General features: G+C 43.1%; 1 protein-coding gene across 6 annotated transcripts in view; it reads right to left on the bottom strand.

Moving 5' to 3' along the window:
- Positions 1–14135, bottom strand: part of LOC146963411 (traf2 and NCK-interacting protein kinase-like) — a 61666-nt gene that overhangs the window by 22955 nt on the left and 24576 nt on the right. For all 6 annotated transcript variants that reach the window (XM_085766685.1, XM_085766683.1, XM_085766686.1 and 3 more), the window contains exons 3-13: positions 10043–10099; positions 8821–8946; positions 7240–7350; positions 5299–5389; positions 4647–4777; positions 4497–4551; positions 3617–3695; positions 3309–3484; positions 1775–1841; positions 1475–1673; positions 519–635 (exon numbers count right to left, since the gene is read on the bottom strand). In XM_085766685.1, the coding sequence (XP_085622811.1) occupies positions 519–635; positions 1475–1673; positions 1775–1841; positions 3309–3484; positions 3617–3695; positions 4497–4551; positions 4647–4777; positions 5299–5389; positions 7240–7350; positions 8821–8946; positions 10043–10099 (1209 nt within the window). The remainder of the gene's footprint in view (positions 1–518; positions 636–1474; positions 1674–1774; positions 1842–3308; positions 3485–3616; positions 3696–4496; positions 4552–4646; positions 4778–5298; positions 5390–7239; positions 7351–8820; positions 8947–10042; positions 10100–14135) is intronic.

The following is a 14135-nucleotide window of genomic DNA, read 5'->3' as shown; positions in this document are numbered from 1 at the left end:
CATGGTGTCAGTTTCTTTGCTTCAAGCTAACTGATAGGGATATGGCTGACAAGAAGACACTCAGATACTGTAGACCATAATCAGATAGAAATGGGGACGCAGTGTTTAAATTCTTCGCCTGCAAGATCCAGGAGCAAAAAAAAGAAAAAAAAAAGAAAAGGAAAGTGACCTCACAACCAATGGGGACGGGACCATGGGCTGAGATAAATAAAGCATACTGTTGCGTAACTGTATCATCAGATTAAAAATGTCCAAGTTCTTTGCATCTGAAGCTGAAAATCCCGAGAAAAAAAAAAAAAAAAAACATTAGAAAAGCACGTCCCTGAGGTAATTTAAGGAGACAAGTTAAAAACAGAGTGACTCAGGAAGCCAGAGGAGGAGACAGAAACCAACAGAGTTTGAGGGGGAATGAGGGATTTTGGACATGACTCATCACCATGGTGCAGATTTTCTGTAGCGCCAAACTGCTGGACTATATATGTGTTTTTTTGTTGTTGTTTTTTTGCAAATGCACAAACCTGCTCTCTCTCTGCATGCCTCCTCTCCTCCTCTCTGCGGAGCTGCTCCATTTCCTCATATCGTCTCCTCTGATCCCTCTCGTGCTGCTTCCTCAGCTCACGTTCCCGCTGTTGCTGCTGTCAGAAGAACAGAAGCACAAGAAGATTCAGGCGTGGGGCGCACACGCTGAGTTGTCCGTTTCAACACAAATTAAGAAATCAAGTCAAAACAAGTCTCAGCAGATCCTTGTAGAAACGTTAAATCTTTCATATGTGAGCTCATCTGATTATCTTTTTACCCTCCACAACAAGTCCGGCCTTTTTTTTCTATCAATAAAGGAAGGAATCGTAATACAACATAATAATCAATATTTACATGCGTTCATATTTGTATGCATTGACATTAAAGGCACACTCCCAGCCCTGAGTGGAGGGGTCATGTTAGTTGAGTCGAGTCATGGCGCTTAGCCGTGCGTTGGGGAGGCAAACCCTGGTGGGAACCCAGAGAGAGCGCACAGATTATGGGCTAAGGATTTCCTTCTGTAAGCCTGCTCTCTGGAACTAAGAGCGGGACACTGGGGAGCAGCTGAATATGTGTGTGTGTGTGTGTGTGAGTGTGTGTCTCTTTCTCTCCCAAATGGTGAATGCAGTGTTTTTTTTTTTAGTTTGAACAGCCAGAACTGGGACACATTATGTTTGCAAATGGGTGTTAAAGTGTCTCACAGTCAACAACATGGAGAGACGAACCGAGCGCTTCCATTGGCTTGTGGCGTGTGAAAGTATTATTGAGAGCGGTTGAATCACATCATAGTTATTTTCAAATTGACCTCTGTTGCTTCTCTGTGACTAATGACTGATCCTATCGAGGCAAATTTGTGTTCTCCACGCTGAGAATGTCCTGTATGTAATTATGTAAGTTTTCTACATAAGCTGTCCGACAGTGGTCAGAGGTCACGGTTTGACCTCGTCCTGTTTACCTCCTCCAGCCGCCTCCTCTGCTCCTTCTGCTCCTCGATGCGTTTCTGTCTCTCAGCCAACAGCAAACGCTTGTGCTCCTCGTTCTGCTGCTGCTCCAGCTGCTGCCGTCGCTGTGCCTCCGAGCGCTCCTTATTGGCCAGCTGGAGGCGCAGGAAGTCCCGCCTCAGGGTCGACTCCCCGGGGATGTTGATGATGGAACTGGGGAAGAGAACCAATGAGACGACGGGTGATGATGTGACGAAGACAGAAATGTTTTTCAGGATTTTTTCTTTTTTTTTGACATTTGTGAGGATGCTGACCTCGGTTCACCCATGTCTCTTTCTTCGTCCTCCTCCTCACTGCCGCTGTACTCATACTCTGTCTCATCTGATCGGGGGGAAAAGAGGAAGAAAGAATTAAAAATGTGAAGCAAAAAAGTGAGTTTGGTAATAACCAACAGAGGGCACAGCCATTTCACTTTACGATTAGCATTTCTCACTTGAGCTACCTTTGTTCATTACTAAACTGCTCACAATTCTGGCATTCCCCGATCCTCACTCCTCCAAGGCACTTTCTTTTAGCCGCTTTGAATAGGGAGTATAAATTGTAATTTTACTGTGTGTAGTCAGGTGGAGAACATTAGCTCAGAGCTCTTTGAGTCAGAACCGCGGCTTTAATGCATAAAGGTTGTAGAAGGCAGCCTGAGACACATCTGTACGGACTTGTCCTCCGACTGTGACAAAGTGACAGCTGGAGCAAGGCACAGCCTCCGCCATGACAAGACATTTCTATACATCATCACGAAGCTCAGCCTGCAGTATGTTGTGTCTTGAAGCGGTTAATGTGGTTCTTTGCCGGCACAGTCCCCCGCATGCAGGCGTCAGTCTATCACTCGATGAGTCCCTGTGTGTGGCGTGGTGGTGTGGAATGGAAGTCTGTCACTTCGGTTCCTCGCCTCGATGAAAACCATCGATGTGACGGAAACATGTGTGCAAGAATTTGCATCTGATGCGTCTCAGCCTTGCAGCTGCATATTCTTTGTGCAATGAGTGTGTTAATGTGTCTATCAGTGAGAAATCACCTCAGCCGCACAACGAATACAATATGTGTGTCTGCTCAGATCAGACTCTGTTATTTGATGCCATTTATAACCTGCAGTCATTAGGCACAAGTTATGCATTGTATTCAGATGCTGTAATTGCCTTTCTTTACATATTAGCTTTCATTGTTAGTGGCAGAGTCTGCTGTTACTGTGAAGGATTCAGATTGCCTTCACATGCATGATGGATTTACAGAAGCAAAATGCAGTTAAACATTGTGGTTTTTCACTGTTTACTCACCTACAGTCACATAAGAGCTGTGTCAAGTTCATTCTAATAATAATATAGGCTATGTGTTTTTTTTTATTATTTAAGTATTGCATGGTGTGAAGAAACAAGAAGTGGGTCCCACCACAGCGAGTTGTTAAGTTGCAAAATTGCAAACCCACAGGAGAATGAACTCTTTACTGTACCAAGTTGTTTTGAGATAAACTACTTTCCACTCATGGGTGCCACATGACATCACAACACAGGTGCATAATGTGAATAGGTCAGTCTTTCAGTTAGTTTCTATTGTACCAGTGCCAAACCAGCTACCCAGCCAGTGGTCATTGTGTACACGGTCACGAGCAGTAACCGGGAGGGTTGCCAAATAAAAAAGTTGGACTATCAGTTTTACCGAAGAAGTGAGTTTGCAATGAGAATTAACAACAACTAATAAAACAGTCTAATCCTCGAATGTAAACAGTTATTTTTGCAGTTCTTTACATGAAAGAAAAGCTGTTTTTGTGCAGGTGTGTTGCACCAAACTCACCCCTCTCGCCTCTCTTCTTCTTGGTGCGGTCGATGTGGTCCTTCAGCTGGATGCGGACCTGCCTCTCGTTGGGCAGGTCTCTGATGAACGGGTGCTTGAGGAGCTGCTCTGTGCTGGGTCTCTGGCTGTGGCTCTTCACCAGACAGCTCTCTATGAACGACTGGAACTTCTTCGACCTGCGGACCACACCAGCAGCGCACAGATGACGGACACTTACATAAACTACAGAGAAATGCTCAGTCACATTCATTTCTAGACTAAATTTTCTTGTTTTTGATAATGTTGCTCTAAAAATGTCCCACACTCACCACTTCTTTGACTTGAGTCTGGGGGCGGGGTTGCGCGGGATGAGGAAGAGCGCTCTCATTGGGTGCATGTCACACAGCGCTAAAGAGTCACACATCACAGTTATCAGACAAGATCAGTTATCAGAGGGGTGGTGAATGTTTCTATCTTAATTGTACTAAACATTATCATGGCATATAGTCAAAGCCAGCTGGAGTTAGCCCTTGCTTGATCAATACAAGCTGTCGATACCAATAACAATCTGCTCGGGTCCGGTCTTCACTTAACGTGGTTATCCATCTTGCAAATGGTGCACTGCTTTTGGTTCTTTGGGGTATTTAATAATTAATTCACAATGTCAAAGCTAGCCAGGGGCAAACTGCTGTTTAGAATAAAATGAAAATAAAAAAGAAATAAATGTTTTTAATTGATCACTACCTGGCCTTTGGTCTACATCCACACACAGACAGATTCTCCTCCAGGTTCAGGTATAAAATGCAGCACTGTACTATATTAGACTAGAACTGGAAGGGAACAACCTTGACCAAACTAATGTCCTTGGTGATTACTGTGATCAATTACCCTCTGCAGCTTAGGCAGACTTTTACCAGGAAATTGTTTTTAACTTTACTTAGAGGAAAGAACAACTAATCATGAAGACTGTGTGAAAGCACCTCGAGGAATAAGTTTATGAATAGAGGCAACACTGTTGTTATCTTCTAAGGATGTTGGGCAGCAGCCCAGCAGCCTGACAACCAATTTTACACACCCTCCTTGGCCCTCATTAAAATTATGTCGTAAGATGAGTTGCATTGGCCTGGATTGAAACATTATCTGACTCCTGATCGTGTTGATCTACTATTTATGTGTAGCAGGGGTGTGGCTTATTGACAGGGTACGTACGTGGAGCTCCTTCGGCCATCTCTATTGCTGTGATTCCCAGTGACCATAAATCACTCTGCAATGAAAAAAAAAGAAAAAAAAAGATGCATAAATACTCGAGATGACGACAGGAGCCAGACGTCGTCAAAGAAAAGGAGGCTGGTGAAGCACCTTGAAGTCGTATGTGGCATCAGGGTTCTCATCACAGGCGATGACCTCTGGCGCCATCCAGTACGGTGTCCCAATAAACGTGTTTCTCCTTCCCACTGTCCTGTCCAACTGGGCTGAAACACCAAAGTCCACTACAGGGAAAACACACACACACACACACACAAACACACAAACACACAAGTTTGGGCTTTAATGTGCAGTTTACTTTAATGCATGTTCCTGTCCTCTAACTATTTGTTTGTGTTTGTTGCCAATGCACAAGCCTACCGGTGGGCTTTAGTGAATTCCATAATGGACTCTACACAGGGACAAATTACCCAACCTGCAATAGCTTGCCCGATTTACAAACACACACACACACACATACACACTTTATAATCCCCTCCCCATTGGGTTTCAGGAGAGAAAGAGAGAAAGAGAGAGAGAGCGCCTTCTTCAGCAGTCTGCACCATGAACAGTGACAGAGCTACAGAGAGATGAGTAGGCTGGTATTCAGCATAAAAGAAAAAAGAACAGCCACAGTCGCACACAGTCACACAAAAACACACACACACACACACACACATCTGAGCCATCTGAAACTCTATACCCTCCTACTGCTCGCCCAATCCTAAAGCCGTTTTTATCAAGTGGGGTTGGATGACAGACTGACCTAGTTTGACCTCTGCGTTTTCAGTCAGCAGGACGTTCTGTCCCTTGATGTCTCTGTGGATGACCTTGTGCTGATGGAGATGAGTCAGACCCTGCAGACAGCGACAGAGACCCACGGTGAAGGAGCTACCACCGCAGCAACCAGCCAAGTCATGATCATTCTTCTTATTACGCTAGGAGCTCATTTCCTAAATGAAATGTCTTTGTGTTGTTGGGACTGGCAGCTGTGAGGCAGCTGACCTTGATCTCTGACCTCCCTGTGCTGGCTTGGTGAGTAAAAGGAGCTGCAGCGGAGGTAGAGGTATTATCACTGGTCTTAGCAGTATAGTTGTAGCCGTACATGCAGCAGCAACCGTATCGGAAATCTATTATACTGTATATATCATTTCTAGCATTTCCTGTCATTCTGTCAAGATTAATTATACATAAATATACAGAAAAATTAAACATTTAAACAAGTGTTGCAGGTTGTCTTTATCTGACAGAACTTGGAAATAAAATGCATGAGATATTTTGCTTGCGAAAATACATTTGTGCACTAGTGATTTTTGGTTTAAATCCCTGCAAAACACAGCAAAGTTTCAGGGTGTTGAAGCTTTGACACTTCAATAATAATTTTTTTTTAATGAAGACTCTTGTATTGATTGTAATGCAGCTGAAATAACAAGTAAAGCAGAGACATGTGAGGCAGTCTGGAGACAGAGAGCAAAGTTGTTAAAAGGAAGAGAAGAGATAAAAGAGGAGGCAAAGAGTGGTAAAGTTAAAGCAGTAAAACAAAGATGAATGGGACAAAAAGACATAACGTAAAAGGGACACAGGCGACAGACTAAGACTATCAAGAGCAGTGGGAGAGAGAGAGCGGAGAGCAGGAAATAAGACGAGAGATGAGCGATGAGGAAAAAATAAAGAAATAAAAGTGGTATGAAAGGAAATCATTGTCGCCACAGCTCGGAGCGTCACTGCGTATAACTGACAAGATGCAGTGATACCGCTGCGCTCTGTTTGAGGATATAGCCCTGAGCACACAAAACGCACAATAAGAGATGGTGGAGATAAGACGAGGGAGAATTCCCAGGAAGAGCCAATTCATGTCTGTTCACCGGTTCAAAACACAGACGGCGTGCGGCGCAAACAAGTGGCGATCGCTATCAAAGAACTAAACAGGTCTGTGTCACTTCTCAGCTGCTGAGATGAAGTGAGGAGACGCTGCAGGGTTGCTGCATTCACTGAGAGTAATGACGGTATTATCCTTTGCAAACTGCTAATTTTAATCAGTCAATTTGTTAAAATGCTTCAGAGGCCACATCTGAAATACAATAAGCCTGGGTTTTAACTCCAACATAAGGGAATAGCTTCTTGAAAAATGCAGAGGCTGAGCAGCAGCAGCTTGTTTACCCACGGTTTACGTGCGACATTCATTTCAAACGCCAAAGAAACTCACAAATAGCAGATTAGCGAGTCTACATAGAGAGAGAATTTACTGTTCTGTTCCCTGTAAAAATGAACTGCACCTGGAGAAGACACTGGATCTTCTTTAGAATTTTCTCAACATAAAACTGATTGTTAAATATTTGAGATTTTATGATGGGCGGTGTTTTTGTGCAACTTCAAGGAAGTAGATTGGGGAACCACCGCGGAAAACAATACAGCATGACGGTATCTTTCCGTTAACAAGGCTGTGTTTATCAAAGCTTCTCCAGTGCATGATGGTGATTTAGACTTCTTCCCTACAGATTTGGAAAGACATGGACGTGAACTTTTTCTTGTTTTGGATTCTTTCCGGAACAATTTGTCGATATAATAATATATATAACAAATAATATTATTTCACCTCAATTGAGTCTGTTGATGTGTTTGTGTGAACAGCAGCAACGAGTCGTCATAACATGTTCATCACAGTCTCATGAAGTTCAAGGTCGGACTTGCCAACATGGCAACTTACCCTGAGAATCTCTCGGCAGATGTAAGCGGTCCACTCCTCTTTCAGAGAATTGCCCTTGGTGTTCTTGATCAAGTCTGTGACTGAGCCGGCACCACAAAACTCCATGACAAGCTGCACACACACAAATACACGAACACACAAGGTTGATTATTGGCTGCAATAATATGCAATCTGGTCTACATCGATGTGCTAGAGGCCACACGAGGCATCAGCAGTGTGTGAAAACCAAGTTACATCTCAGTACTGGTGTGAACATGCTGGTTCTAACCATTATCATCACTCTCATCTTTAAAGTTGGGGCTGCAGCTAACCGTTTTTATTTTTTTTTTATTGGTGATTCATCAATTATTTTGCAAAAATAACCTTTGATAAGCAGTAAAAAGTAAAAGTGATGTAATTAAAATCCAAAAGAAGAAGTTTGAGCTGTCAAATGCCTAAAAGAGCTGATTAATAATAAGTAAACTCATTAATTTTTGCAACTTAATTTAAAAGTTGGCTTTTACTGGCTTTTAAATATCTTTACTTAGTGAGTAATTATTGGCTTACTGAGAACCAACGTTACTGGTGTCAGAAGTATTTAATTGACTTGGACATCATTAAGAAAACACACAACATCGATAATCACATGATTGTAACAGTGTTAGTAATAAACCATTGCCCTTTTTGTCATTCATTGTCTACATTGATGACACAAACTGCTGGTATGAACTGACTCAACGGGGTCATGAGATCTAGTGAATGAATCAAGTTCGTTCCTTGACGCACACACAGTGTGTCCTTCCTGTCCACCCTTCTACTCTCTCTGTCCTCTCCTCCTCCCTTTCATCCCATCCCAGCATTATTACATCCATGGAGGTTTGCGGCCAAAAGTTCAGCTGGTCAGTTCTGGCTCGGCTTCAAGCTCCTCTCATCATCACTCTGGATTACAGGGGGAGGGGGGGAGAAGGAAGTTGTCGGGTAACGGCCAAAGCTCTGTCAGCCGGGCCGCCGCAACGAGTATTCAGACACACGGAGACAATAGAGGCGCACTAACATATGCATGAACACAAGGGGACAAATGTAGAAGCACTCCAACATAAAGCTTTCGCTAAGCAACACGCTAACAGGCAACTGGTGAGTCAGGGGGAGTTATGCAGGCAGTAGATCTGGCTACTGTGCGTATATGCATATGTTTGTGTGTTTGCGTGCCTGCGCGTGTGCGTGTATGTCCTCCCATTGTCGTGTGATGAATGCTACAGGATCAGGGAAGAGAGAGCTCCCTTAGATCACGTTAACACATGATTTATTGCAGCTACCAGCCAGCAACACACTCATTCATATCCTTTATATCTTTTACACATACACACTTTAAGTATATATACATATTCCTAAGCACACAGATGTGCAGTGGCTGCGTGCATGAATAAAATACAAAACTCGTTTCTTCCACGTACGGTAAATCTAACAGTGAAAAATTGAAAGTCACTTCTTTCTGTTCTGCTGCTCTGTTTTTTTTCCAACAGGCTTCATCCATCTTCTCCTCCTGTCAGACACACAAAAAGGCAGACAAAAATAAAATGCATTTCAAAAGTGAAACCATACCCAAAGCTGGTCGTCGATGCCAGGAGGGTTTTTCTTGATGAACGCTCCATAGTAGGTGGCAATGTTGCGATGGTGACTGTACTTCTTCAGCATGTTAATTTCCGCTTTAATCTCCTCTTCCTCATCCTGGCACACACACACGAGAAGAGAAAAAAAATAACAGATGTTAAGGCATGACCTCTATTTGTGACCCCACTGACCTCTGTAATAGCCTGCTAGTGGAACAAAAGGACTCAATTTGTTGATGAAATTTGCATTTAAATTCTGAAATATCTGTGTGCATTGTTTTTTTTGTGTGTTTTTTCTGCAAAGCACACAACTGGGCTCTAAATTATCCACAACAACAGCATGACTTTTTAATTACTTTGATTTTAAAGGGTTAGCGCCACAAAGCCAAAAGCAGTAGCCTGAAACAAGTTGTTATGGTGGCAGTTGGTTTACTTAAAAATGTAATCTCTTATTCATTATGCGGAACGTCAGGAAATTATGCCTCCATTACTCCAATTTAGTGCTCATTGGTGAGGAAAACGAAGACACTTGTATAAAAAAAAAAAGCTGATTTTGTACAGTACTGTAGCAGCTCATTTCTTTAACAATTATGTGTAAGGCCTTCATTTAATTTTCAATCATTAATTAACCACCGCCGTTCGTTTTGCATTGCATTTAGGCTGATTTATTCGCTCTAAGTAATTTATACTCAGTTTCATTTACGTGTTCGTTCTTGGTAAATTTCTCAGCAAAACATTGCCATGCACATTTTTCAATATGTTTCTGTCATTCATTTATGTATTCATTCATTCATTCGCTCATTATCATATTCAGTCATTGGTTTATTCATTCATGAGCTCCTTTGTTGCTTCATTCCTGCAGACCTTCATTGTGTTGCTGGCAGCAGAGTGCTGACAGAGAGGCGTACGGTGAGAGGAGGTCTAAATATAGCTGAGATTCCCTCCTGCTTTACAGACACACCTGAGACCACACTGCTGTCCTAATACCTCCAACTAATATTACCAAGGCAGTGGGCCTGTCCTCATTTCCTCTCTGCCACATCACACACACACACACAGGCACACACGCACGCACGCACACACGCACGCACTGACTCATCGCTCATAATTAGATGACATGGTCGGCGATGGTATAATCACTTGAGATGATTTACTGTGCGTGGGTATGTAAGAGTGTGAGTGTGTGTGTGTGTGTGTGTGTGTGTGTTTCTTACCCCGGTGACATCCATGACCTTGATGGCTGCCAGCTGCCCCGTCTTAACATGGCGACCCTGTCGGAGGGAGGTGAAGAGAGGGATGGACGGAAAGAGACAGAGGACGAGAAGGACAGAGCACAGAGAAGAGGGAACGTGTCAGTGTCCGTGGTTTAGAAATATATAGCACAATTTCACACCCACTATCATCCCCAGTTCCAGTCTAACCAGGAAAATTGCGGTTATTAATGTTTTCTAATGCTGCTTAATGTTTGTTTACACCATTAACATTTTGAAGTGCATGAATTTTCCATCTGAATGCAGCTTCAATCATCTTGTTTCTGCTGCTCCTAAATGAATTTTGGAAGAATCGGTTATCGCAGGGTTGAGTCGAACTTTTCAATTATGTTCTGTATAAATGTCACTTTTCCTGGTCAGAGAGGTGACGTCTTGCAGGTTTATAGTATAGTATACTGTAGTAGTTCACAGCTGAGTAATAGTCTCCCTGACAACATTCAGGTCGAGGGCATGACAGCTACACCGCTCGGTCAAAAAGCACACCCCAGTCTGTCTGTCACTGTGATATGACTCGCTGTTGTCCAGTCAGTGAAACTCTGAAAAATGGCTGCTTGCACATCGGTAAAAACGCATTTGACTGCATTTGAGATAACAGACAAGAGATAGCGGAGACACATCGATAGCAATCCACAGACTCCTGCTGCCTGCTTCGTGTTACAGTATATTGAGGCTGGGAAGATGCCTGGGGGAGCAAGGAGTCGAGGAACCATGGGACTATGAGCTGAGGGGCAAAGGGAGGACCCAAGTGGATGGTTGGCAACAGAGCATCTGTGGCTGTGATTAGCTAATGAAGCTAACCAGGCTGGAGACGCTAAAACCACTGACGGCTATTACTTCCACCTGTCTGGACTCTACTGATTAGCATGTTACCGTCTGAGCAGAGGAGCTTAGCGGCAGTGGCACAAACAAACAAATACACACACACACACATGCACGGGCAGGGACACACACATACACACACATACAAACACACCAAAACAAGGGAAGGACTGTTTTCGTGGTGCAATTGTTATAAACCAGATGGCATTAAGGGTCTGGCTCGAAAGCGCCTCCTGAGGGCTTTAATGGAAGGGCCGTCCTGATGAAGAGCCTTCCAGCCAAAGCAGAAGCGAGGAATCAGAACGGCGCCGTGTTATAAGCTGAAACGTGCTGGTTTCATCGCTTTATGATTCATTTGCAGGGGCAGATTTACAGTAACAGGACAATCTCTGCACCCTGCCACAGGTCATTAGTCATTCTCACAGCTTCAAATCCTATTTTTATGTCGTTTTAACGGATCAATTGTACCCACCGGCTCGCCAAAACTCACTTTACTTGATGAATCGGCTGTGAGTAGTTGGAGGTTATGTTATTAACTGTGAAATAATGTGGGCAACTCAGTGGTTTACTTGTTCTTTTACACTCTCCACTGAGGCCAAAAAAAATCATGCATTTGTTTTTATCACATTAGGTCCCTTGGTGTCAAATTTAAAAATTCAAGACTGATTAAATAAAGTTGAGGGGAAAAAAGAAATATTACAAGTAAATAAACTTTTCACTTGTTTATCAGAAGTTTCCACAGTTTTGTGAACTTGAGGAACAAATCTTGTTGTGAGCAGGAACTAAAGTCTAGTTTGCAGTGAAGCTGCCAATAGGTGGGTTCCCACAAGACGACTGGCAATAAATTAACATTAACCGAGGTCCTGAAATGAGAGGAATTTATAGTCCTGAGTTAAATTTCTCATTAAACACCTCCTCTGGAATTAAAAAACTTTTTAAACTTGCTGATTTATTGCTAAAAAGAAAGCGAGGGTTTTTAATATGATAATTCACTTTGTCACAATCCAGCAGCACACAGTGCAAACGGAGCACTGCTGGACGGCTGAAGACTATGATCAGTCTCTCTTTTTATCTCCCTCTTTCTTATTCACACACATAGATAGAGAAAGAAAAAGAGAGAGAGAGAGGGTCCAGATTCTGTGAGAGTAAAAGAGCTGGAAAGATTGAACAGGGATTTCTCATTAGGATCAGACTGCCCCAATTCCACGAGCACAAGGACTGGCTTTGTTGGAGACCAACAAAGGAATTACAGCCACTTACCAACCAGAAACTCACACACGCATACACACACTTACAGACACATACACACAAAATACAAAAAGATATCCCCCTTTTTTTTTCTCCACTACTCACACAGACAGAAGAACTCTTACAAACACCCACGCATGTGCACACAGAGACGTGGAGAGAGGGCGAGAATGATTGAGGGAGTTCTAGAGTGACTGGGAGAGCGAGAGAGAGAGAGAGAGAGAGAGAGAATGTGTCAAATAGATATTGGACATGGATATCATCAGAGCGGATAAAGATTCATTACTCCCAGCCACCTGACAACCGCCCTCCCTCCATATCTCCCTCCCCTGCTGCAGCAGTAATATCATCCAGCCTTATTAAATGACCAAGTGTGAAAGGAGCAACAGAAAGGAATTAGCACTGTCTCTTCATCTTCATCTCTCGCTCGTTCTTTGTCCTCTCCCCGTTCATTTATTTTCACATTCAAAGACGGCGGAGAGAGGTGGAGTCTGCGGTTCTATGACAGTCAACTGAAACAGTATTTGCAGAGCTGTTAAGAGGATAATGTGTTTTTTTACAGTGGCACGACAACAATGAATCCATCAATTAGGGTTCATTAACAACTACGATTAATCAAGGTGAAATCACTTTCACTGTTAGTGCAAATTGAGTTTTGGACTGCAGGTCACACAAAAACAAGCAAAAAACTATACTTGTTTTCCAAAGATATTTTGTTTTATCTTAGCATCGGCTGGTGTTGCTAGCCTCCTTGACTAGGAAATCTCTGTTGTCACTGATTGTTCTTCTTCAAGAAACAGTAGCATGTAGCTCCAAATGTTTCTTTTACTTCTGTTTAGTGCACTTGCAGCTTATACATAAGAGATGTAACACTTAATATTTCATTAGTGACCTTAATCTGTGTCAGTAGCCATTGGACGAACACAGCATACATAGTTAGCTGGCTGTTTCTCTATAGTTACGATGCTATGTTAAGCTGAGCTAAGCTAACCAAAGCTGTTTTCTTTGTTTTTAATAAAATGGTGTCTATCTTGTCATTTGAAGTATTCCCCTCATTGAAAATGAAAACAATCGTTAGCTGCAGATCTAATGGAAATAAGATTTCATGTTGTTGCCATTCCTCATTCCTTTCTCTTTTTTTCATAGGGATGATGACACACTCTCTCTCTGCCTGATCCGTCCCATTCAGAACGAGCATGTTTGAGCCTCACAGGCCTGTTCATCCCTTCCTCCACTCGTTTGTTGACTGCTTTGCCTCTCTGACCTAGATCTGCAGTTTCTCTCTCTCTCTCTCTCTCTCTCATCCCAGTGATTCTCTCTCTCACTATCTAACCCTCTTAACTTCTCACAATCTACTCTGTATGCCTTTCATTATTTTCTCTCCTCCTCCCTCTAAATGTCTCGCTGGCTTCTCCTCTCTCCCTGCCCCTTGCATTCTCCGTCCGTGTCTCTCTCTCTCTCGCTCATGCCTCACAGCTCAGACCAGTGGCCTGTGAAAAGCGGGTCCTGGATGAACATGACTGAGCTGAACGTTAATGCCGACGAAACGCTGTTCATGCTCTTCGCTTGACAAGCAAATGTGACACAAACCGTGGACTTCCTGCAAACCCCGTTCACTTTGCCTCTGCTAATGCATCTCACGCCTCCTGTAAACCACAATGCACTGACGTGGGCCTGAGTGCCTTCCACTGAGCAAAACAAACATATGTATTCCTCTGCACACAAAAAGCTTTCATCTAATACTTCCCAGCCGTGATTACTGTACACCGAGAGAGCTGTGCATTAACTTCAATCATCACAGTGACATTTCAAATGAAGTCTAGGAAATCATATGTCCAATCCACCATATTTTTCCCTCCTTAATCCTGTAGAGGTATTTTTGACCAAATGTGATAGCAAAACATCTGTCAGTCACACACACACACATATACACACACTAGGAGCTGTGATGCCGCCAGGCCAGGTGTGT

Source organism: Trachurus japonicus, chromosome 22 (assembly GCF_045865225.1).
Source record: "Trachurus japonicus isolate A0001 chromosome 22, Traja_1.0".
In the NCBI taxonomy this organism is placed as follows: domain Eukaryota; kingdom Metazoa; phylum Chordata; class Actinopteri; order Carangiformes; family Carangidae; genus Trachurus; species Trachurus japonicus.
Note: the sequence above shows the minus strand (reverse complement) of the source record. Positions and strands in the feature narration are given on the sequence as shown.